Below are 24,207 nucleotides of genomic sequence, written 5' to 3'. Positions count from 1 at the left end.
CCGGAAACAGTAACTTAACTAGAACATTGCTCCTTACTAATACAGCAGCACTTACAATAAATACATGAAAAATGTTATTGCAGCCTCAACATGTGGCAAAAGGCCAGAAAATGCCAAATGAACCAGTTCCCTGGGACTGTCTCAATTCTCTCTTGGTATGGCCACACTGGACAGTGAGTCAGGGCAGGAACCTACAGTAAATCAGGCACAATTCCGAGTTTAAATGTTCCCCTTCCATCTCTGTGCCAGTAATTTATCGCTTCAGTGCACTGGAGAGAAGCCCCTCGTGCTCCACAGGGCAGGGACAGCCTGTGTGGCCACACAGCCTCAAGAATACAAAGAAAGCAAACTGGGAACCAAACACCTGTGAACACATCCTAAACCTGGAAAAGTGATGGGACAATGCGTTCAAACTGAGAGGTACATATCGGGAAGGAATTCTTCCTGGGAGGGTGGGCAGGCCCTGGCACAGGGTGCCCAGGGAAGCTGTGGTTGCCCCTGGATCCCTGGCATGTCCAAGGCCAGGTTGGACATTGGGGCTTGGAGCAGGCTGGGACAGTGGGAGGTGTCCCTGCCCATGGCAGGGGTGGCACTGGATGGGCTTTAAGGTCCCTCCAACCCAAACCAGCCTGTGACTCCACAACTCTAAAACCCAGCTGTGCTCTACCAGAAGCTTTTGGTGCCGAGCTGAGCTGCAGACCCACCTTGTTGAAGACCCAGATCTCGCCGTTGACGGTGGGCCGGGGCACGCCGTGCCCGTTGTAGTGGAACAGCACGCGCTCCTCCTTGGCGTTGCGGCGCAGGGACGTGCACAGCTTCTTCACCTCGTCCACCGTGGGGTCCAGGCTCTGCTTGTACCTGGCCTGGGACACAGCACGGGACAGAGTCATTGCACACAGCCTGTCCCACGGGCAGCAGCCGCTGGTGCTGGATGGAAACTGGCTGCTTTGGGAAAAGGGAACACCAAACGTCGACAGTGGGGCTGAATAGACAAAGCGTGTCTGTGGTGCTGTGTGGGACTGTCACACACACACCAACAGCACAGCTCCCAGCTCCCACCCAGCTCACTCACTTCTAAATTATTAATATTCAAAAAGCCTTAGGAAGGTGGACTCTGTTTAAACATTAGCCAGCCTCAAAAGTGACCCCTAATTTAATCCTCCAATTCAGACCCTCTACACCTCCAACTGAACAAATTCCCTCTTTCAAAGAGAGAAAATTGTATAGGTCGACACCATTCTTGAGACAAAAGGACACAAAAGGCCCAGGAATTGGACAGTCACACAGTTGGGTACAAAGGGGGGAAAGTGATGGAGAGCCCTTGGAAACTGCACATCGCCTTGGGAAAAACTGATGCATTCCCCCAGCTGTGGCTATGGACACCCCGTTACCCTTCCCCCGAGCACCGAACTCAGAGTACATTGGAGGATGGAGGAAAAATCAAACTGGCAAAAACCCCAATGATTCAAACCCGTTTTAACTTGGCTGAGTTCAAGACACCCAGGTAGGAGCTGGTTTGTCACGCTCAAAAGTGCATTTTTTTGAAGTAAGGCCAAATAATAACAGAAAGTCTTTCAACTGTCCTTTGAAAGACAAAAGCCTGGTTCTTTCTCTCTTCTCCAGAGCTGCAGAGACTGAAACCCCAGAATCACAATAAAAACCTTCAATGTGATGTACTGAAACGAAGACCCAAGTTTAAGAGCAGGACAAACACACCTCTACAAAACCTGCCATTGGGAGCCTGTTTACAAACCAAACCAGGGCCGAAGTTTGGGATTTTTAGGTTTTTCTCTATGACAGCCAAAGATAAAAAAGTATTAAAATGTCACAGTAAAAGAGGATGAAGGACTTAAATTGTTTATCTGAGAAGCCTGAAGAGCAGATACAGTGCTGCTCAATTAACAATCAGAGTCTCCAGCCAGCAGGAGAGGGAACAATGAACGGCAGCATTTAGTGATGGCAACACCCAAGAAAAGCAAGCAAAAGGAGGAAAAATATGAAGCAAGAAGCGGTGATGTGACACCCTCATCCTTTCTGGGAACCTCAGCACTCAGGAAAGCCAAGAGGCTGCATTAATCTTCCCACGGATCCCCCACCTCCTCCTCTCTCCACTCAGGGTAGTGATGAAGACACTGATTTGCAAAAATGTGCCCCTTAAATCCCAGCCTGGCTGCTGGCAGCCTCACCAGCCACCCAAACCAGAGTGCTGGGGAATTTCAGCTTTTTTCCACAGGAGAACAGGCTCATTCCATCCCTCCTCACGTCCCTGGAGCATCAATATTAAACACAGCTTGCAGTTAATGGAGGTGGATTCAGACTCTAAAACTGAAGTCTGTAGATCTCAATTTCCAAACTGCAAACAGATCATTTGGGCCTGGAGAAACACGAGGACAAGGAGCATGGAAAGGAGGGGAGGGAGCCTGTGAATAAGCACAGTCTGAGCCCTCCTGCCAGCTCAGGACTCAGGTGGGTTTTAGGTATGACAAGAACCAGGTATGTGAGTAACACCCCAGCCCAGGCGGTGCTTTTTTTGTCTTTTTCTTTCCTCCCATCGTTATTCCCTTACCTTCCCTGTCAAGGTGCTGATTCCTTCCCCTCCAGTTCCCAGCAGCTTTCCAGCACTAATGAGTGCAAAAGGTAACAGAGCCCAACCAAAACCCAACAGCTCTGTGGGGCTTAACCTCAGCAGCTCCCGTTGTACCACAGACACAGGCCCAGACTTTGGGCTGTTTTCCCCGTTTTTATGAGCCACTGCCCAGTTCCCGAGCGCTGCTGGCCCTGACCACCACGCTGCCCTCCCTGCCTTCCATCAGGTGCTGGTGACAGGTATTTCCTGCCGTTTGGCAAGGAGCCTGTGCTTCCTGATGCAATTACAGACAGGACACTCCAGTCTTCAGCTGGGTGGTGCATCTGGAGCAGCAGAGCTGTCAGAGCCCGGCCGGAGCGCCCTGACGGGCAGGCAGGGAAGTGCTGACAGGGATGGCAGCTGCCCTTCCGTGGGAATGTGATTTCCTGATCACCTCCTGTCTCACTGAACAGCTCCTGTCAAACACAATAACGTGGTGGCCTGATCCAGGACATTCTCATTATTCTGCTCACAGAGGCAAAGTTAAAAGTTTTGCTTGTTTATTGCCACACTTCTGTGGAACACTCACTGGTTTATCCAAGCTTGTCCCTGCTCACTTGTGACAGTTAGGGTGTTAATTTTCAAGACATTTCACCGTTCAGTGTTGAAACTTCAGGACTGATAAAACACTATATTGACAAATTTGCGTGAGTTTCAGTAGAAAGAAGTTCTAGCACCCAAACCAGGAAAAGAAACCAGTTTGGGGGTGGCACAAAGTGGCTTTATGTGGACATTACCCCTGTTTAATGCTGAAATGGGAAGTGAGATGGTGCCACTCCAAAGCCCTGGTGCTGATCATCCCCTGACGTCCCCACACAGAACCACCTCCCAAATTACTGTCCATTTGTTTCACAAGGGATTTACTTCTTTCAAAGGAAAAATGAACCATCCAGGCATTCCCTGCTTAGCAGGGCACAGCAGTGACCTCTCCAACACGAGTCTGTCCAGAGGGGAAAAACCCCTTCGGTGGATTCATCAGCTCCTACCCCACTGGAACATCAGGATGCACTGGCTGCAGAAATTCCCACAGTCCTTGGATTTTGAGCTTAAATTAACGGCTCTGCTTTGGAAACTTCACCTAATTACAGGTTTTCCTTTAATTTTTAACGGGGCCAAGACACACACCCAACCCTGAGGAGGAGCCCCAGGCAGAGGCCCCTCTCCTGAGGAGCCGGGGCTGCAGCAGCTCTGTGGCTGTGCCAAAGGGCTTTGCTGTCACCTGAGACACCAGAACTGGCTCGTCATCACCTCCCAAACTCGGCTCTGCTCACCCTGCCAGCTGCTGAGTCCAGGAAACTCAGCTCAGGATCAGGTCCCGTGAAAAGGAAGGACTGCAGAGTGCCAGAGGTGACAGTGTGAGAACAGGGGATTGAAGTTGCTGATGTTGCTCAACTCTCAGTGGCAACGGAAAGTTCTGGAAGCCAGGCCAGGCTGCCATCGACACTGGCACGGCCCAGCCCAGCAGGCAAGAGGCTCTTTCGTCAGGGAGATGGATTTCTTCCCCTTGAGACAATACGAGGATAAACCTATTTTCTCATCAAAGCTATAAAACTCCAGTCTTCCTCTTTCATTTTCCTGCAGCCCAAGACCTCAGTCTTTGTTCCAGAAAGACTCCACAAGACTCAGACCACAGCGTGTGTGTGATTCCACGCCAAAACCCCAAGCCCCGGCGCAGCAGATACAAAGTGCATGAAAAATGTATGACAAATGTCTCTGCTGGCATCCAGAGCCTGTGCTCTTCACAAGGTATAACATCATCCTCTTCTCATTCAGCAGAACAAATCCTGAAGTCACTCCCCTTTTATCCCTAAGATACCTTACTGAATGTGTTCCAAATTTATCCACAGAAGAAACTACTCCAACATTCAGTATTTTATACTGAAACTGCCTTTTACACCTCCTTGCAGAAGAAGGATGCTCCTACCCAGAATCTATAATGAGATACAAAAGCTTTATTTGGCTGAAGATAGGGTTTTTTTAAACAGCTTCTGGGTGACAAAGAATCCCAAATGCAAATGGCACACACAAGGCACTGCATGTGGTGAGTTTCTGCGGTGGGTACAATAAATAAAATAGAGTCACTACAGCTCGCAGTGCTTGAGGTTCGAATGTTCCCTCTTGAACTGCCCATTACTGCAGCTGGGGCTGCCCCATCCCTGGAAGTGTCCAAGGCCAGGTTGGAGCACCCTGGTTCACTGGAAGGGGCTGGGACCAGATGGTCTGTAAGGTCCCCTCCAACCCAAACCATTCCATGATTCCATACCTGCAGGACATGGACAATGCACTGGACTGGAAGGTTTCCTGTCCTGCAGAACCTCAGAAAGCAGGGCTGGGCAGGATTTCCTGGAGGAACCCAGTCCCACCCCAGTTATCCCAATGCAGAATCCATCACCTCCACATCCTGGGCCGTCCAGCCCGTGGCAAAGCCTCCCCACGTTGGATCCCAAGTGCTGAGAGGCAGCGAGTGCTGCTTTGCCCTCATCCTTAGCAACACTTTATCCTCACGCAGCCAAATTCCAAGGACCATTCCAGGGTGCGGCTGCCACTTGGAGCAGATTTGAATCCCAGTTTCCAAATGCAGAGAAGACGCTAAACCTGTGACTCTGCCATGCACACAGCCAGCCTACTTCACATGATTTAATTAAAAGGAATCAAAGCAAGCTAATTATTCCAAGAGAGGGGTTTTGGAACAATGCCCAAATTGGAAAAACTGAAATATAAGAAGCCTGACAAAGAAGTAAGTGGCTAAAACCCAAGGGGAATGACACCAGCAGCTTCCAGGGCCAGGGGTGGGCAGGTTCCACACCATCTCTCCTGTCTGTGTGTCTGGAGCCCAGCACACAAACCCATCCCTGCTGCTCAGAGCTCCAGCTCACTGCTCACCATCCCTGGTGCTCCACGTGCCACACTAAGGCCATGGATAAAACCACCCCAGACAGAGATGTTTCTCAGATGCCTGGAACACTAAAAAATCCTGGATTAAGTTCTCCTTTAAGAGAAGAGCATAAAATTGAATTAATTCATATTCCACTTTTCTGGAGGCAGCTGCCAGTTTGATGCAACGTGTTCCTGAGAGTGTCTGGAACAAACGGGGGCTCAGACGCATAAAACAGGCACATGTATGTCAAAAATTCACAGCCAGGGTGAACATGTGGTGCCACACAGCAAAGCAACACCATTGTATTTTACTTTTTAAATCTCCTGAACACACTGGAGCATCTAAACAACAAACAGGAACATGGCCAAAAAAAAAAAGGAAAATCAAGAATAGGATCAGACAATTTCAGCAAGCTGAGAAGCCCAGAGCTGGTGCAGCCATCCCCAGCCCCTGTGGGTGACACAGAGCGAGACCCCCCCCCCAGTTCCCACAGCCCCATCCCATCTCCAGGAACCAAAAAGTATAAACTAAATTAAGTATTGAATTACTGAACATCACCTGTAGATGTTAAATCCCTTTGAAACCACCTGGGTACCAGGAAAGGGGAAAGCAGGAAGAATGACATCAGTTTTTAAAGGAATCCAGAGGAAATCCAGGCTGAGCTCTGTGCTGGGCACGTTGGTGGACTAATAATAAACAAACAGAACCATGAACATCCACTTTGGGGAAGAGCCCATTCAGCATCTCTAATGAGAAGCCAAACTTCTCAAATCAAACTCTTATCTTGTAGAGTTTTCTAAAGAAATCAAAGAGCACAGAGATGAGAGGAAGTATCTTTTTGATATAAGCCCATTTGGATTCCCAGAGGATATTCAGCAAGATCTCAACACAGATTTGGAGGAAAGCCCATATACAAAGACTTGCTGATAAAACAGGCAGGTGGGGGAGAATCCCTAATTGTGTCCATGGAGGGAAGTCTCTGGGAAGCTCCAAGAGGATCCGTTATGCAGCCTGGCTCATCCAGCACATTAACAGACACTCCTGACAGGAAGGGGGCAGGAACACTCTGCCTGCTGCTGGCAGAGGCGATCCAGAGGCACTGCAGGCAGACCTTGCCACGGGCAGGGCTCAGCAGAGCTCTGGAAGAGGATTTTCACCACCAGTTGTTTTATACTCACTGATTTCTTTTCCATAACTCCATTACTACAGACTTCTCCCAGTGTTCTGTCTCCATGTGATGCCAGGCTGGCCTGTTTCCAGGCCTGCTGAGGGGGAAGCTGTTCTAGTGAAAAACTACAGACTTCACTCACAAACAAAAATACTTTGTTCTTTGGTTCATCCAAAACGGTGATTAATAACCCAACCCTGCAATTCACTGTGATTTCATTTTAATACTGACTAAACCACAGCTCTTTTCTTGCATCAAAGGAAGATTTAGGATCCTGCATTTACACTGGCTTTGGAGACACATCAAAGGACAGACAGATTTAGAACTGCACATGAACATTTTTGGGTTTGCACAATTCCACAATAAACATCCCCCCCCCCAGGACACAGCGGTGCCAGGACAGGGCTGTCCCTCTCCAGGACACAGCAGTGCCAGGACAGGGCTGTCCCCCCCCTCAGGGAGCAGAGGCACAAGGTGCAGCACGAGCCTGCTGTGTGATAAGCCCAGAGATAACTGAGCACTGCAAGAAGTGACTGCAGTTCATCCCCACTGTCCATCAATCACAAACCCAATCACCTCAAGCCCAAGCTGATATGGCTACAATAACTCTCAGGTTGGACACATCATTCAAATACAAATTATTCTGAACCATATCCACAGACTCCAAGCTTCTTAATTTCATATTAAAAAAACCCCACTACCTCCTTTTAGGTGTTTTAATTTTAGGCTGCGGGCACATGAAATTACCCTGATGCAAATTCATGAGGATTAGGCCAAGATAATAAAAACTGCATATTTAAGTACAAGGGAGTGTGCTGGAAATCCCAAATTGACGTTGCAGGCAGCAGCTTAACCTGGTTAACACAGGCCAGGAGAAAACATTACTGATAAAATTATTAGTCACGGCTAACTTGAAAAATATTAATTACAGTGAAGACAAACTATAACTTAGAGATGCTTTAATTTAAATACTAAACTAGGCCAAAGGGAGACTCTTGCCAGTCTGAGGCAAGTCCTCTGCAGGTATCTGGGTGCATTTCAAACCCCTCTCCATCTCCCCTGTGCTAATTCCCTCTGGAGCAGCCCAAGGCTCCTGGGCCAGCTGATGCCAGGACAGGATGGTGGCTGGAGCCAGCTCTGAGCGTGGCACATCCCCTCCCCTGCCTGGAGCCAGCAGAGTGGGGACTTTACCTTTCCTCTGCAGAGTCTCTGACCTTGCTTTCAAGTCCAATGTGAAATGAATTCCAAAGTACCTAATCCTCACTGTGCAGACTCAGGATCCAATAACACTTCCAAAAAAAACGCCTTTGAGCAGTTTGTTCATGAGAACTGATGTTGACAGGGAAGACAAAAATCAGGACAACCAACCTTGAGTTGCTGCTACAATACATCCACGAGACAGGTGTGTTCCTCAGCAGTTACAAGCTGCTTCACACTGCAGGTTTGTGCCTAAGTTCACAGAAATTCCACCCACCAGCCTCCCCTGTTTGGTACAAATCCTTCCCTCTCTGCTCAAATAACCATTCTGAGAGGGCTGTGTAAATAATTGCTTACTTTTAAACAAAGGGAATTGTAAAAGAACTCAAATCTGCTTCTCATATGGCAGATCTGCACCCTCAGCCTGGTGACAGCTCCACAGGTCACATCACAAGGTGCCCTGACAGGATTTTAAGTACACCCCAGGTCACATCTTTCAAACCTGCTTAGTCAAACAAGGTAACTCCTAAGCATCAGTGTCAGTTTAGTTCCATTCCTTCTCTAGAACCTCAGTTTTAAGAGCTCTTTGAAGTTTCAGGCTGTGCATCTTCTTGTTTCTCAAATATAAACTTGGATATTACTGGGAGCCCAGTTGAGGCTGCAGGATCACAAACTGGTGAATTCTCAGACTGGGTGTCTTTATACCCTGGCCTGAGTGCATCGTGCTCCAGGGAGGAGCTGCAAGGCTGGGGCCCTGCAGGGCAAGAACTTCATCTTCTCAATACTAAATAATTGCTTCGTAATTTCAGTTCTCCTCTGATTGCAAAGTAATTGCTTAATGAAGCAATTTTCTGATTAGAAACACCTTAACGAGTCAGGAGAAGGAAAACCAATCATTCCAAGGTTTATGCTTTGCTAATCTCCACAGGAAAGGAGTTAAAACCAAAGTATCTCGGGCTTTTCTCACTCTGCCTTAGAGGGAAGCAGGAATATAAATAAAAATGTCAATCGTTTCCTCTGTTAATCTCCAAGTTTTGCACAAAACTGCTGGTGTCTGTTAGCAAGAAGCTCCCAATGCAGCATCCTTTGCATATCCCAGTCTCCAACCACTGAATCCCCTCCAGTGGATCCAGGTGCTATTTAGTGGATACAGAGCAGGATGCTGCCAATGGATCTGCAGGAGGCTCCTCTCTGTCCCCCATGCCAGGGATTCACCACTCCCCACCCAACACAAAGACAAGGTGTTTCTAAATAGGTCACCCAGAGCTGGGTGGTAATTACAGAATCACATTAATCAGCTTTGCCAGGCAGAGCTGCTTTTCTCTTCAAGAGCCTTTTCATATCAGCTCTTTCTTCCCATCTCAGACAATCCGACATCAATGGTCACAGGAAAATACCCTCGAAAACACAAATCTTGCTCCCTGCCAATTCTGGCCCCATTTTGATGACAAAGCACAAACCAAAACAGACATGAAGTATAAAAGATGTGAAATGATGTTACTGTCAGAAGTGTGCCGAGGAAGTGTGGAAGGCAAGGCTCTGAACACAGGAGTTCAAAATTAGCAGGAGTTCAGATGCTGGGTGATCTCCTTCATTCGAGCACATCCTGCAAACAGAGCTCCTGGCTTGCAGCAGGATGCCAAGACCCACAGGATTTTCCCACTAAACTGACTTTGCAAGTTTGCTGACTTAGTTCCAGAATGCCAGACCCTGCTATCTGCAGTGCATGAACAGCTCAGCTCACAGAACAGCTTAATGCCACTTCCTGGTCTCTGCAGCTTCTGAACACGCTTCCACACAGCAGTTCACGCCTGCAACTATTTTTTTTCCTTTTTGTGACTCATTTTTCCAGGAGAATCTCCGAGAAATCAGTATTAAGTACACTACTGCTGCAATATCACAGTTTCCACTTTCAGTGGTGTGTTAAAGATTTCTCAGGGTTTTCTTCTCACTATCAAAAGCATTCAAACACGAGTTGTACGCAGAGCTGCAGCGGGGTACACAGCCGATTCCCAAACCCTCACTTATCCCTGCTCTAGGAGCCCTTCCATGGCCAGCTGCTCCCAGCGCAGGCAGGCACGGCAGCAGCGCCTCCAGGGGTGCTGCTGCAGCTCCGGCTGCAGAGCTCCAGGGATCCCGGCTGCGGTCCAGGAGCTCAGGACCGGCCGCTCCCCGTGCTCGCTCCCGGCAGCAGCAGCACCAAAGAGGTGCCCCAGTTCAGGGGCTTCAGCTCAGAAGAGCAGCTGCACTGCAAAGCGTTCTTGGGGCTGCTCTGAACCCAGCCCTGGGCTCGTGCTCTCCCCAGCCAGGCCTTGGGTGAGGGAGGGCTGGGATGCAGATCACCTGGAGAGCCACCAAAGGGAAAGCTACAACCACTGACCTCATTTTCTCCATATTCCCAAGGCATTAAAAGTGAGTTTCATCCTTCACCACAGCTGAAATCTGTGTGATTCTGGCCAAATGACCGGTGCTCCCAGAGGGGTATTTAGTGAAACAGCCCCTGGCTGACAGTGACACTCTCACCACGACAGGTTTTCAGACAGAAGAACAGGAATAACTGAGTTTCACAATTAGACTTGTTGACTGCACTTTTTTTTTCCCTGAAAAAAACCCTGCTGGTTTATGCTGAAGACAGTTGATCTTTAACAAGACAGCAAAGGATTGATACAGCAGAATTTTGCAGAGCCTGAAATAGCTGCCAAATTCAAGAGGCTGTTGGGAAATGAAAACCAACAAACATAGTCCTCTACGGAAAACCTGGTTTTGTTAAACAAGGTCACACTGTCTTTTTGTTGTTTTTTTCCTTCTTAGTCATTTTTTCTTACATGTTCCTCCATCTGCAGCTATCTCCTACTGGAGACCAAGTACCAGTTTTCCCACGTTCCCCTTTGGAATTCTACAGTATTTCTTCTGCAGGAGCCATTAGTATTTGCTGTTGTTTCAAAAGAAAAACCCTACAGAAATAAAGGAAAAGTATGACTCACTGAGAGACCAATAATTAGGTCATGTGTTCAATTAGTTTTCATGCTTAAGTAGTTACTCTTTAGGAAATGCTCCCCCTTTGATGTGCAGCAGCAACTTCCCAATTAATTAGGCAGAAAAAAGCAATGAAGGAATGAAACCTCAGACACCGAATCAAAGCCCAGAGATCTCTAATGAGGAGAACAACAGCATCAACAACCGACAACATGCACTAAAAGGTAGAGGCTTTCAGTGATCCATTTCAAGTATCTTGGCTGTACTTCCTTTGAAATTAGGAGAAAACTGTTGGGAAGCAGACTAGAAGAGAGGGAGAAGCAGCCTGTTTGATCAGAAAATCACTGTTTCCTTGAAGGCCTGCTACAAAAGAGATAATCTATCCATATTGTAGGAGATGTCTCCTCAGAGACCATCACTCACTGGTGCAGGCAAGAGGCATCACACAACGGGTGAGACTGGATCAGAGAGAAATGGGAAACCCCTTTCTTCAAAACCTGCACAAGGAACAGAAGCAGAACTACCGTGTGCCCATGCCACCCTCAGCAGGGATGCTCCAGCTGCAGGCATTCCCAAACACCAGTACTTGCTTTCAAGCCACCCTTCCCAAAGGCTTTCTAAAAGTTTATTTAATCTTGTCTTCTAGATTTCCCCAGTCCTTTCCCCATCCAGGATTTTCATCCCCATTCACAGCTCACAGTTCTCCTTCACCCCAGGGATGCCTGCTCAGGTATAATCCATTCAGCTATAATGAAATCAACTCATTCCAGGAGAGAATTAAAACAGCCCAAATGACTCTTAGCAAAAACGGAGGAAATTAAGAGAAGAAAAAGGGAGGAAAAATTGTAGCACTTGAATTTAAAAATCAATCCTGTAATTGACTTTGTTTTATTCAGGCAAATGGGTGTAAGGGGCAAGATTCTTTGGGATGTGATGTCTCAAGCCCTTGGCCTCGCTGGTGTTGGTTGGTGCACAGAGGGTGCAGGAGCCCTGGAGCTCCTGGTCTGGAAGGGCAGGAGGGGAGTGGTGATGGTAAATCACTGCCTTGCTGGGGGTCAATCCTACAGAGGCACAAACCTCTCACACTCCATGAAGCTTCTTCTCAGAGGATGTAAAAAACCCCAAATTCCACAGAAGAAGGAAGGCAAAAGATCCCAGTGAAACAGCTCAGCAGGACCTCAGAACAGCTGGGAGCCACGGAGGAGTTGTGTGTCTGCATCCTTCCCACCTCTCCTAGGAATGGTTATGAACTGCAGATTTTGGCCTTCCTGGCAGGACTGGGAAAGTTCACCAGTGAATAAAGGACAGGACTGCAAAGAGCACCTGGTGCAGGAGTGCCACAGGGATCTGTGCACCAGTAAAATGCCAACAGAAGCATCAAAATGGGAAGCAAAGGAGGAAAAACTCCTGTGGGTGTTCTGGTCAGTTTAAAGGGAGAACCTGGTCAAACGCCAGAGCTAACAAAGAGGAAAAAAAATCTGTGATTTCATGTATATTTAACAAGCATATACTCCAGACTACTTCATACCAGGTCCTGAGTTATGTAAACTCTGCCTCACCCAAGCCAGGCCTTTGGCTCTGCAGCCCCTTCTCCACAGCACAGCCACAGGGATGGAGGCACAGGGCACTGCGTGGCCCAGGGAGGGCTGGGAGCCAGGGGAGGAGATGTCCATCAGGAGAACCAGGGGGAACAAAACCTGGCACCCTTCTAAGAAGGCAGGCAGCAATTCCATTCCGAGCTCATCCCACAGGTTCTGTACAGGGATCAGTGCACACGGGGTGCTTCCACACACAGTGCTGGGGCTCAGCTCTGACAATTCCAGCCTGGAGGGTGCAGAGAACTCACTCCTTCCAAGTAGTCCCTCAGCAGCAGAACACCTTCATCCTCCCCACCCAGCTCTGCAGGGCTGCAGCACAGGGCCCAGGGCCCAGCTCCACTGATAAACCAGGACTTGCAGAGCAGTAACTCCTGCTCATAAAAATCCCCACGAGCTCCTGCATCTCCATAAACCATCCCACTGCAGCAGCACTTGGAGTTCGCAGTTCATTAGCCCTGTTTTCAAAGGCTCTTGACTCTTAAGCTAAGGCAAGTCCCTGCCTTTGCAATGGCACAACGTGCAGGGCTGCCAAGAAACAGAATTTACACCCCAACAACAGGGAAGTATTTGCTGCTCCCTGCCAGCACAGCAAAGGCGTGCTCTGGCTGGGCACCTGCTACAGGGCTGCACCTCACACAGGCAGGGTTCTGCAGGGGGTACTGAATGGGGGTCAGCAGCAGAGAAATCCCATTTCAATGTGATCAATTCCTTATCTAAATATTTTAAATACAGAGCATGCGAGGAGCCTCCAACAGAAACTCCAAGTATTTTATTCTGGGCAATTCCATCTCAGCCAAAGGCTCCCCGTTCCCGGTGCTCCCCGGTGATCCAGGCCCTGCCACCAGCCAGCCCCAGTTCCACTCAGCTCCTCCAGGCATTCCCAACCTGCCACCCGAAGATTCCCAGACCAGAGGAGCAGTCCCAGGGCAGGTTTTCCCCTCCAGTCAGGCATTACCGGGTCCTGTGCTCTTCACTTTCACTCCCTTTTCTCCTTCCGTTCTCAGCTGCTTAAGCAGCCCCTCTGATCCCTGTATTTGAGTCTCTTTCCTGATTACCCTGAGGTTTAACCCCTTCCCCGCCCAGTGAAACTCAAGCCCCAAACCCAAGGGAGTGTTAGTGTAGAGCTGTCTTGGTTTTCCTTCCACTTTTTCACCAGCATCTCAATTATCTCCGCAGTGAATTGCAAGAACTCTTTACTCGTTCAGAGAACTCTTTATCAAGACAGATCGAGCCTACAGCTCTGTCATCTCCTACCCTCTCCCCAGTACGATCTTCATTGGAGAACTGCATGAAATGACTGAATATTGCTTAACTGCAGGATTTTGCAGAGGAAACAACAGCTGAAGTGGTTTTTACTCCCGCAGCACACAAATTTATGTAGCTACACAACAATAAAGCAAAGTCTTAAATTTAATCAGAACAAATACTTCAAGCAGCGGCAAGCTGATAAATTATTTAGAAAGGGGCTCAATAAGACCTGGAAGGAAATATCCATCAGCTGTGCAGCCTGGGAGCTTCCAGAAACAAGGAATTTTCATGCTTTACCCCTTTTACAGTTTTCTTTCAGCTAAGGTGTTTGTATTGAGCAAAAAAGAAGCAGCCAAGGGCTGGCTGGCAGCAATGCTCAGGACTGGTCACACAGGGGTCATCACTGCCACCACCCACTGCCAGCAATTAGCACCACTTGTGATTTCCCAAGGAGGTACTGATGAGGGGCAGCTCCTGTGGAAGGAACTGACAGCCAGGGAATATCAGCTATTTCAGAAGATTTTCATGATTTGCTCTTTTTTCAGACTGCCTGGTTTTCCCCAAATTGTCTTCCTTCCATCCACTCCTCAACCATTCCAAGCCCCCAAGAAACAGACAAAACTGGATGTATCAGTATTTATATGAAAGCTCTAGGAAATTCAATAACGTTCCTATTGTTCTATTGCAGACAGCACACCAACTTCTCTTTATTACTGCAGAAAGCTCCAGAGCCCTGTGGAGTGCAATAAACCAGGACGTGTTTGCCTTTGCAATATGTCAGGGGCTGTGATTTCCTGCAGGAACCAGGGAATCATCCCAGCTCTGGGATTGCCTCCACCAGGCCCACGCAGGGAACCTGCTGCTCCTGACCTGTCCCCCCTCCCCAGTACCAGGGACTCTGATACAGAGCACAGGAAAGGGCTTGTTTTCACCTCTGCTCCAGGATGCTTTACTCTCCTGTTTGATTTCAGGCACTTTTTGAATTCTCTGCTAAATTCTTGGGCTGTTGAGATTTAAAAGTTGTCAATGTGCCATGAGGAAAAACGCAGAAGGAAATTCTCTTGTCTTAGCTGTACACTAGTACCTGCCATAAATGCTCCAAGACATAAATACACTTAGAAACACTTCAGAAAAAAGCCAACCAGGAGCCTGAAGCTCAGAGGAGCAAAGGCTCCAGCAGTGGAGCAGTGACTGCCCAGGTTCCACAGCAGGGAAGCCCCAGGAACAGCCAAACACTCACCCTGGGCTGCCAGTTCTCGTACTGCTTCTGCAGGTTGGCCCCGATGGTCTCCAGCGCTTTCTGAGGCCCCATGGACAGAGGATCTGGGAACAGAACACACAGGAGCATTTCTCACCCCAGCTGCATCACTCAGGTCACTGAGGGATATTTTCATGCAGGTTCCTTTCATTATCAACTTCAAACCCATAAACACCTTGTTCCTCATGGAATTTACTCAGGGGCAACGCCCAAAAATTCTCCCCAAATTCTTCAGTCCAACAAAAACCCCGTTCCATTACAGACTGTCAAATGTGGAAGATTTCTCCCACTGAGATGCTAAACACAATTTTGTTTTGAAAGACAGTAGAGGCATTACATTTGTTTCTTTTAATAACGAAATCAGGTTTCTATTGTAAATAATGACAAGAACTCAAATTGGTTAAATATTTGATGACAAACATTTTCTGTTGAGGAATGCAAAATCCTGCTCCATTTGCTTCCCCTGCTTCAGAGATTGTGTGCCATTTGTAATATTTAAGAAGTTAATTTCATTGCTAGATAATTACCACAATCCATACATAGCAGTACAATTCCAGCCCATGTGCTTTATTCAAACACCATGGACATATAATTAAACAATTAACAAGTTTTTTTTAAAAAAAACCCTACAAGCTAATATTTTGCTATTTAATATCAATTATTTCAAAAGCACTAAACCAGATCAATGAAGGGTTTTTTTAACAATTTTTGCAAATATACTTCTGTTAGAAACAAAATGTAATAAAGTAGGATGAAAGCAGGATTTTGAGAGTTATTTTTCCTTAAGGAACAAGAGCACATGGAAGGTGCAGCATGACCTGCACACGGCTCTGCTCAGTGGCCATTTGTCACCAGGGGTGACCCCAGCTCAGGTGTGAACAGCAGCAAATGCACCCCAGAGAGCTCCCCAGACCCTGCCCATGTGACACAGACATTACTGCACCCCCTACTCCCTGCTCCTGAGACTGATGGGAGGAAAAACACCAGATATTTCCCCAATTATCTTTTTCAGAAATTTCAAGTTGGCTGGAAGTGGAAGGAGCACTTGTGTACACAAACACACTGAAAATTTAATTACAAAGCTGCATTCAAAATTCTCTTTGCTAATGATAGGCACTAATGACTTTATTTAAATGACTCTGCAACACTGCTCAGCTCGTGTACCAATGAGACATCAGGGCTGTTCTCTGCACTGCTCTCAGGTACCTGTTTGTGCCTGCTCAGGGCTTTCAGCTGCTTCAAAGTCATCAGCGTTTCTGGGTTAAAAACCTGAGATGCTCTGATTCACAAAGCAGGTAAGGAAAGGTTAGAAAATCTTCGGAAAGTTTTTTAAGAAATGCTGTTTGTGCAGTGATTAATTTGCTCCTGGGGCCTGTCTAAGCCCCAAGCTGAGGATTACAGTGCCCAGTGTGGGACGTGCTGCAGGCTGAACATTCCCAATTCCTAGATAAAAAACAAATCTCTCTGAGAAAGCTTCTGTGCACAAGATAGTTCCTTCTAATATTACTTCAGATTTGTCTCATCTTGATAATTAGATTTTTTTCTCCAAAACCAAGGGAACTTTTAATTTCTTCACAAAAAAAACCCCTAGGAATTTAGTGCAATGCTGCATGGAAGTAGCAAACCCAGGTGTTGGAACTGCTGGCAAGACATCCTTGGGAATAATTCCAGGTCTTCTGAATGATTCCAGTTAAAACAGCCCTGGAGCAGCTACCTCAAAACACAGCAAGGTGTTTCACAAACGTCACTGCTCTGCTGGGTGAGGCAGAGAAGGGGGATTGAAAGCTTTGCAGAGCCCAGCACTCTGAAGGTGCCTCTGCTCAGAGATTTCCTCAGATATTTATAAATCTAAAATAATTACAGGAAAGCAAAGCAGCTCATTAACAGCTGCTTTTCTCCATGGTATCTCATTTCAGAACACAGCAGGTGAGGGGACCCATGGCAGCTGTCAGAGCTGGACTCTTCATTAGCCCAGATAAAAATCAGATCCCAGGTTTCCTCCTGCTCAGCCCAGTTTCAAGCCCTGGGAATGCACAACTTTAGGATGAACCCTATGCTGTGACTCGGTGCTTGTGAGACTCAGGGGAGCGGGAGCCTGGAGGCTCTGGGCACTCACCAATCCAGCATTCCAGGCGGGCACAGGGAGTTGTTTTCACCACGTCCGGGGGGTCCACACCGACATTGAGGCACAAAACTAAGGCAACACTTACAGTCTTCATCTGCAAAGACAGGCAACAACACAGCTCCTGAGGGCAGGAACAGCAGCAACTTCCACTGGGCTCAAACTTCACCCCTCCCTGAACTTCTGCAGGGTTTTAACCAACCTCTCTTACCTGCTCTTTTATGTGGACTATTTTAAGCGAGGCCTGACTGATTAAATTTTTCATATTTTTTATTAGAACAGTACTTAGACTCTATGTTACTATTTTTGTTATTATTTCCAGAGCCCATTCTTCTCTTTCTGAGCATGGAAATAGACACCAGTGAACTTCTGCTACTCAAATTAGCCATTGTCCATCTGAAACACATTATTAAAACATGAGGCAATGCTATTCAGAGGCCCTGACCAATATTATAATGCAGTGTGTGATCTCTAATATTGAAACTAAAAGAATTACAATGGAAAAACCCCCAAGTGCCAAACAAAACCATTAAAAAAATAAACAAATGAACACACACCAAAACAAAGACATTTAGTGCATTTTTTATTTTGTTTTCTTCACACGTTAGTTTTCCTGGAGAGCCCTGTGAGGAAGAATCCTGGAGTGGCTCCAGCTGCTGCTCCACTTCCCCCTGGCACTGCCCAGGCAGCACTTGGGGTTCTCCCACCTGGGCACCACAAATGTACCCAACCCAAGCACACCCAGCCTCACCTGGGACCCCAAACCTGCATTAAATCAATGACAAACCACCTTGGCCAGCTACAAACACTGCTCAGAAATTACCACATTGCATCTTTATGGGTTTTTTTCTAGACTCCCCCATGCCAAGAGGATGGGGGAGTCTAGAAAACCAGAGGAGGAAAACAAAACCAGTGATGAGGCTCTCAGTGATTCCAGGCATTCAGGGCTTGCCTGAAGCAAGGCCACCCACATCCCCACCTTCCCAGGGTGCTCCGTGCAATCCCCAACAGTAGGGGAAAAAGTCCCAAATTTCACACTTACAGAAAACCCTAGAGCCACATCAATGTGTAATTTATACAGAAACTGGAGCAGCCAGACACCACTCACACCGCAGAGGGGGGACAGGCTCTACACCAGGACAGAAATCCTGCAGCGTTTCCTCACTCCCATGGCCACGACGGGGAACATGGAATAAAAAATCAGCAAGAACTGTGGTTTATGGCTTCATCCCAAACCATGTTGCTGCTAACAAACCCTGCAATCCTGTAGGAGTTCCTCACACCAGGAATTACCACGGACTAAGCAGCACTCCCCAGCACAGAGATGAGAACAGGAGCCTGAACAGGAATTCCCTGATCAGGATTTCACAGGGGCTCCCAGGGAGTGCCCATGGATGGGGTGGAGATGCCCACGGCTGCAGTTCAGCACTAGGGACACGTGCTCTAGAGCACTTTATCAGCCTTAAGGACAACCCACAGTAAAAGCAGAGCCACTGGCAGGACCAGGGGCAGCTGCAAGGTGTGGCTCAGTCCTGCAGACCCTTCACCACCCCGAGCAGCTCAGAGTGTAAGAGCACCCAAAAACACCACCCAGAACCACCTGAGCACTGCACCGCCCCCGGCACTGCCCTGCCCACAGGGACACCTTCCCAGCCACCCCAGGCACTGCCAGCTCCCAGGGCCTCGGGAAAGCCAGGGAGCTGCAGGGTGTGCAAGGGCACGGACGCTGCCAGGACCATCACACACTGCCACACACGCACTGAACACCCCCAGGGAAACACAGAAAACTACACACAAAACGACTTATTAGACATGGAAACACATAAATCATTCTTCCAAGAGAAAGCATCCTGCCAAGCAATCTTCTCCGTCTCATTTATTTATTGTTTCCCATTTGCAGTCTAATACTGACTTATTTTTCAGTATTTTGCTGGTAACATCTGATTGGTGGCTTATGCTGAACAGGCTGATATTTATTTTCCATTCCCAGGTTCAGGGTTTTAAATAAGTGCTTCTCCTGGAAAACTGTCAGCAAACCCATGAGAGGCACAGGAACTGATCCCAGAGACAAATGGGGTGATTTCCCCTCTGCCTCCTCCCCCAAAGAATGTAAAGCATCACACTCCACACCATTTCTAACTGCTAGCAGGGAGCACATCCTGAGACCTACAGTTCATTCCTCTCTCCTCTGACTGCCTCTCCACATCCACATCCATCCTGAGGGTGAATCAGAGAGTGGCCTGGGTGGGCAGGGACCTTAAGGCCCATCCTCTTCCACACCCTGCCATGGGCAGGGACATCTTCCTCCATTCCAGGTGGCTCCAAGCCCCGTCCAGCCTGGCCTGGAACAATTCCACAGATGGGGCAGCCACAGCTTCCCTGGGCACCCTGTGCCAGGGCCTCACTGCCCTCCCAGGGAGGATTTTTTCCCCAATATCCCACCTAACTCTACCCTCTGGCAGTCTGAAGCCAATCCCCCTTGTCCTGGCACTCCATCCCTTGTAAAAAGTCTCTCTCCATGTTTCTTGTCAGCTCCTTCAGGCCCTGCAAGGCCACACTGAGGTCACCCCAAAGCTTCTCCTCTCCAGGCTGAACATTCCCAGCTCTCCCAGCCTTTCCTCCCAGCAGAGCTGCTCCATCCCTCTGCTCATCCTGGTGCTTCCTCTGGATTCCCTCCAACAGCTCCAGCTCCTCCCTGTGCTGGGCCCCAGGGCTGGGGCAGCTCTGCAGGTGGGGCCTCACCTGAGCACAGGGGCAGAACCCCCCCTGCCCTGCTGCCCACGCTGGGCTCAGCCCAGCTCAGGGGGGCTCTGGGGGCCAGTGCATATGACAGATCAAAAAAAAAACAACAAACCCTGAGCCCAAAAACCCAATAATGCCATTTCTAAACTCTTTTGGAACACACCAGCAGAAACTTCACAGCATATTTAAAGCTTCTTAATACAAGCAATATGAGGACATTCTCATCTGTCATTAAGACAGTGGAAATTTTCTTTTCCCCATTTCAGGAGTATATCCATCAGAATACATGTCCATGGATTTTTGTTAGAATTAAAAAATGAAGCAGAAGGACATTTGGTAAGTTTGTAAGAAAACCAATATCCAAAATGCTCTGTCAGCATAAGGCTCAAGATCAAACCACAGCAGCTCCTACTGTGGGCTCTGCACTTTGGAGTGTCATTTGTATGTTAAAAAATGGGATACAACTCCCAAGCTTGTACTGCATCCGATTTAAAGTGATTTAATAACTCTGGGTCAGAACCTGCAATACTTAAATGGCAAAATCCACTTGGTCAAGATGCTCTTCCTGAGACGTGATGGCACTGAATTCATCCCAAAGCCCTCAGAAATGGGACTCAGGGCGCAGAGGGAGTTCTGTGTCTGCTCGGAAGAGAAGGTGCTTATTAAAGCATTTGACACTAAAATTTACATCTTATGCTAAAGACCTTTTAAAATATTCCTAATTCACCTCTTATTTCATTTAGAGGCCAAACAGATCTGCAGGTGAGTACAGTGCAGTATCTGCAGGTATTTTCAACTAGGAAAGAACCATTATGTTCGGGGTTTGATGGAAAACGTGAAGCTTATCATCCCAGGGAGCCCACCTGATCCCACTGAAGCATCCCTGAAAGTGATTCCAGGCCAGGCTGAGACAGAGACACCCATTTCAGCCTGAGTGAGAAGAGGTCTGTAACTCAGTCATAGAACTGCTTTATATTCTAGTGCAAGTAATACCAAGAACAAGTCAGTGCATTTATGAGGAATTCTGCATTTTGTGGTACATTTCAGGCTGGACGTTTTAGACCCCATTAATATTTGATTTTTACACTGCAATTTGCAAGCTGAAAACTTTCTGCTTAAACATTACCCAGATGAGCATTCAAGTGTTAGAAACCTGCCTGGGTTTATGCCAGTGAGTTCAAATTGCTTCTGGGAGTTAATACAAACACAAGATTAAGTCAGCATTAAACATGAAATATATGCGGCTACATTATTTTACAGAGATGAGGATGAAGTTACCAACATTAAATATAGACACTGGGACAAATTTCCAAATTCCAAATCCTCATAAGAGTCTCATTTGAAAACCCTCACTGGCCAGGAGGCCCAATCTCCTGCTTGTGCAGGAAATTCATTCCCTTCTTGAAGCCTTTTTGCGACATTTTTCTCTACACACGTTCACAGATTTAATACAAATCTCTTCACCACCGGGCAAACCCAGTGAGGTGTTCCTCAGGTACCTCCTGACTGTTGGCTCCTTTGGAGATGTGCCACGAAATGTTTCAACAAGGACATCTCCAAAGAGAGCAGGAGCAGCAACATTTAACAAGAGGAAACACTGTTCTCCCTTGAGTTCAGTTCCCTCTGCAACACCAGAAGTTCCTGTTGGCTCTTTGCCAACCTTCCCACTTGGGCTCCCAGCTGAGAGGTGACAGGTGGTGACATCTGTCCAGGCATCATCCCCAAGGCTCCGGCACCACATTCTGCTGAGGAATGCAGGTCTGAAATCAGCCAGAGAAAAGGCTGAAGGTATTGAACAGGCAAACAAACCTTGACCTTCCACTCAATCACACAACTGCACACAAAACCAGTGTAAGGCTCCTGAGGGAATGATTCCCAACATATCCCACATGGACACGACTTTCCCCCATGCAGGGGAACAGAGCTCCCTGCTGCCTCTTCAGCTCCTGTACCACTTGCAAGGTAAAGCATCTAAAAAGAAGAGCTTTCCGTTTCAAGGAATTTTTTTTAATGTAAAGTTTAAGATAAACAAACTGTTATGTAAAAAAAAAAAATCCCTGTGTGCTTCTCCACAGCAATAAAAGCAGCAGAATGCAAAGAACTCCTTCAAGTTAACATTAATAATTCAACAGCTCTGCAGGTTGTCTCCAGCCATCTGTAGCCCAGAGTGGGTTCCTGGTGTGCCAGCCTGCTCTAGATTCCTCGATCAACTCCGCCTGAGGGCTTGTTTTCCTGCTCTAACCTCTGAATTCAGCACTAATACTCTGAACTTTCTTCAGAGGTTTATTGTGCCCAGCGTGTTCGTTTGCCCAGCGAAGGCAGCTCCTACACACAGCTCCAGCTCCTCACAAAGCACACTCTGAACTGCTGCCCTTGGTGTTCACTTCAGAAGCACTTTCCCAAGCTCGTGGCTGAGTTACTGCTGTCAGTCACTGCCCCAGCTATCCACAGCCACTTCCTATTCACCTGCTCTGGGAACAGTGAGCAGCTCCTCTGTGTGACAGCAGTGACATCCACAGACACGCTGTGGCCCTCAGAGATCCGAGGTGACCGTGTGTGACCCACTGGGTTAAAAACGCCAGACTGGGGCAGGCTGATCCTCTCTGTCACAGCGCAGCAGCCCAGCAGTGCCTCCCAACCACTCTGGGATGCTTAGAACCAAAATGGTGTTTCCTTCCATGTCAATCACTTCTCAAAAAAATGAAAATAACAGAAAGCAAACATTTTACTCCTATGCTCTTTGCTTTCTTTATACAACCTGCAAAAGAACCGACAAGAGGCATCTTCCAGATGTCATTCCCATTTATCTGTGACAAGGGGTTTCCTCCTCACTCTGCATTCCTGCAGGCTTCTCCTCATCGCTCCACGGCATTCCCACTCCTGTCTAGCGCTGGCTTTAAAAGGTGTCCGTCTTCCCAGGCACTGACTGAGGCAGCTTCAGATCTTCCTTACAAACCGTTCCTTCAAACCATTCCTAGACGGCCCTCTCAGAGCCTCCAGGAGTCAATAACTTGGGATGCACACGGAGCGTTTGATCAGGAGCCGCCGCCTCCTTTGAGGAATCCCCAGCCACAGCCAACTGCTCCACGTGCAGGTGACTTCCTCGAACAGGAACTTTCCCCGGCTTACAGGAGAGAGCAGCAGAAAACGATCAGGACAATCCCAAGCCCATAAATTCAAGTGAAGTGTCAGGCTGTGTTTGAAGGCAGCCGGAACAGAACGCTGGCCCTGCTTCACAAGGCTCACCCACCCCATCCCTCCGAGGGCTTTCAGTTCCTTCTTGTGGCTGTGCCACAGAGAGGAGAGGGCACAAACCTCGCTGCAGCCTGTGCTCCTGCTGGAGGCTCTGCCAGGCTACAGGAAACCAGGCAGAGGGACAGCCACAAACACAGGGCTCCATCCAGACCTGGCTGCTCCCACAGCCTCCTCCTCTGGGCACTACTCCTGCTCTCCACTCTGCACAGCACTAATTACACTAATTACACCTCCACTCCATCCCTACCCAACAAGAGCTGGAGGTCACCCTGTCCCAGTTCAGCAAGGATCAATCAATAAATACAAATACAGAAATAACAACACTAGTGAGGGTGCCGCTGGCAGAGCCTCTGGGACAAGGAGGTGAAAAGGAACCCTTCAGCCCCCGGGCCTGTCACCCACCACACCCCACACCACAGCCTCGAACTGAAGGATGTCATTAACACAAACCCAGCCTTCAGTTCTTCATTAGGTAATTCGTTGACAGAGGCACCAACAGAGCGTTCTTTAGAGAGGAAGAGAGGGACAAGACAAACATCAAATGTACTGGTTTAACAAATCTGGCAGTGCCAGGCAAAGCTCCGAGCCCCAGAGGGATCAATAACCCCTCAGTCACCCAGGCCACGCTCTGCCAACAGTCACCTCTGGACAGGCCAGGGGGAGAAGGTCAGCACAGCAACGAGCTGCTGAGCACCAGATCTGAGAGAAAACCACAGCCAAACTCCCCAGAAAACCCACCCAGCCCACGGGCCCTGGACACTTCCATGGATTTCCTGGGCAGGCAGGTAAACTCTGCTTGTCTGAATTAAGCACATTTGTATGCAGTCCTGCTTTAATCTGCATTTCCAGAGAAACCTAATTGTGGATTCCTCTTCTCATAAAAACAGGATTTAATTCTCACTCAGCAAGTTATGAGGCAGCAGGAAAAAAAAATGTTGAGGTAAAACTATTACAATCAGCTTTGTTGCTCTCTGCTTATCTTAGAAATCAATATAAATACAGCAAATCTTAATTTAAATATTCTGAATTTAATAGCAACTTGTCAGTAAAACCTGGTGTACTTGGAGTCTTTTTCTTTAAATCAAGTTATATGCTTTGGTTGCTACCGAGGCTGGGAGATTTAATTCAATACACAAAGC

General features: G+C 47.9%; 1 protein-coding gene across 8 annotated transcripts in view; it reads right to left on the bottom strand.

Moving 5' to 3' along the window:
- The window catches only part of RPTOR (regulatory associated protein of MTOR complex 1), a 101,441-nt gene that overhangs the window by 73,437 nt on the left and 3,797 nt on the right, over positions 1 to 24,207 (bottom strand). For 4 of the 8 annotated variants that reach the window (XM_069032371.1, XM_069032372.1, XM_069032374.1 and 1 more), the window contains exons 2-4: positions 17,066 to 17,168; positions 14,932 to 15,014; positions 705 to 863 (exon numbers count right to left, since the gene is read on the bottom strand). In XM_069032371.1, coding sequence (XP_068888472.1) covers positions 705 to 863; positions 14,932 to 15,014; positions 17,066 to 17,168 — 345 coding nt within the window. Of the gene's footprint in view, positions 1 to 704; positions 864 to 14,931; positions 15,015 to 17,065; positions 17,169 to 18,113; positions 18,302 to 18,326; positions 18,602 to 24,207 lie in introns of those variants that run through there. The other 4 variants (XM_069032375.1, XM_069032377.1, XM_069032378.1 and 1 more) reach the window with 4 other exon arrangements.

Source organism: Aphelocoma coerulescens, chromosome 18 (assembly GCF_041296385.1).
Source record: "Aphelocoma coerulescens isolate FSJ_1873_10779 chromosome 18, UR_Acoe_1.0, whole genome shotgun sequence".
Classification (NCBI taxonomy): Eukaryota; Metazoa; Chordata; class Aves; order Passeriformes; family Corvidae; genus Aphelocoma; species Aphelocoma coerulescens.
Note: the sequence above shows the minus strand (reverse complement) of the source record. Positions and strands in the feature narration are given on the sequence as shown.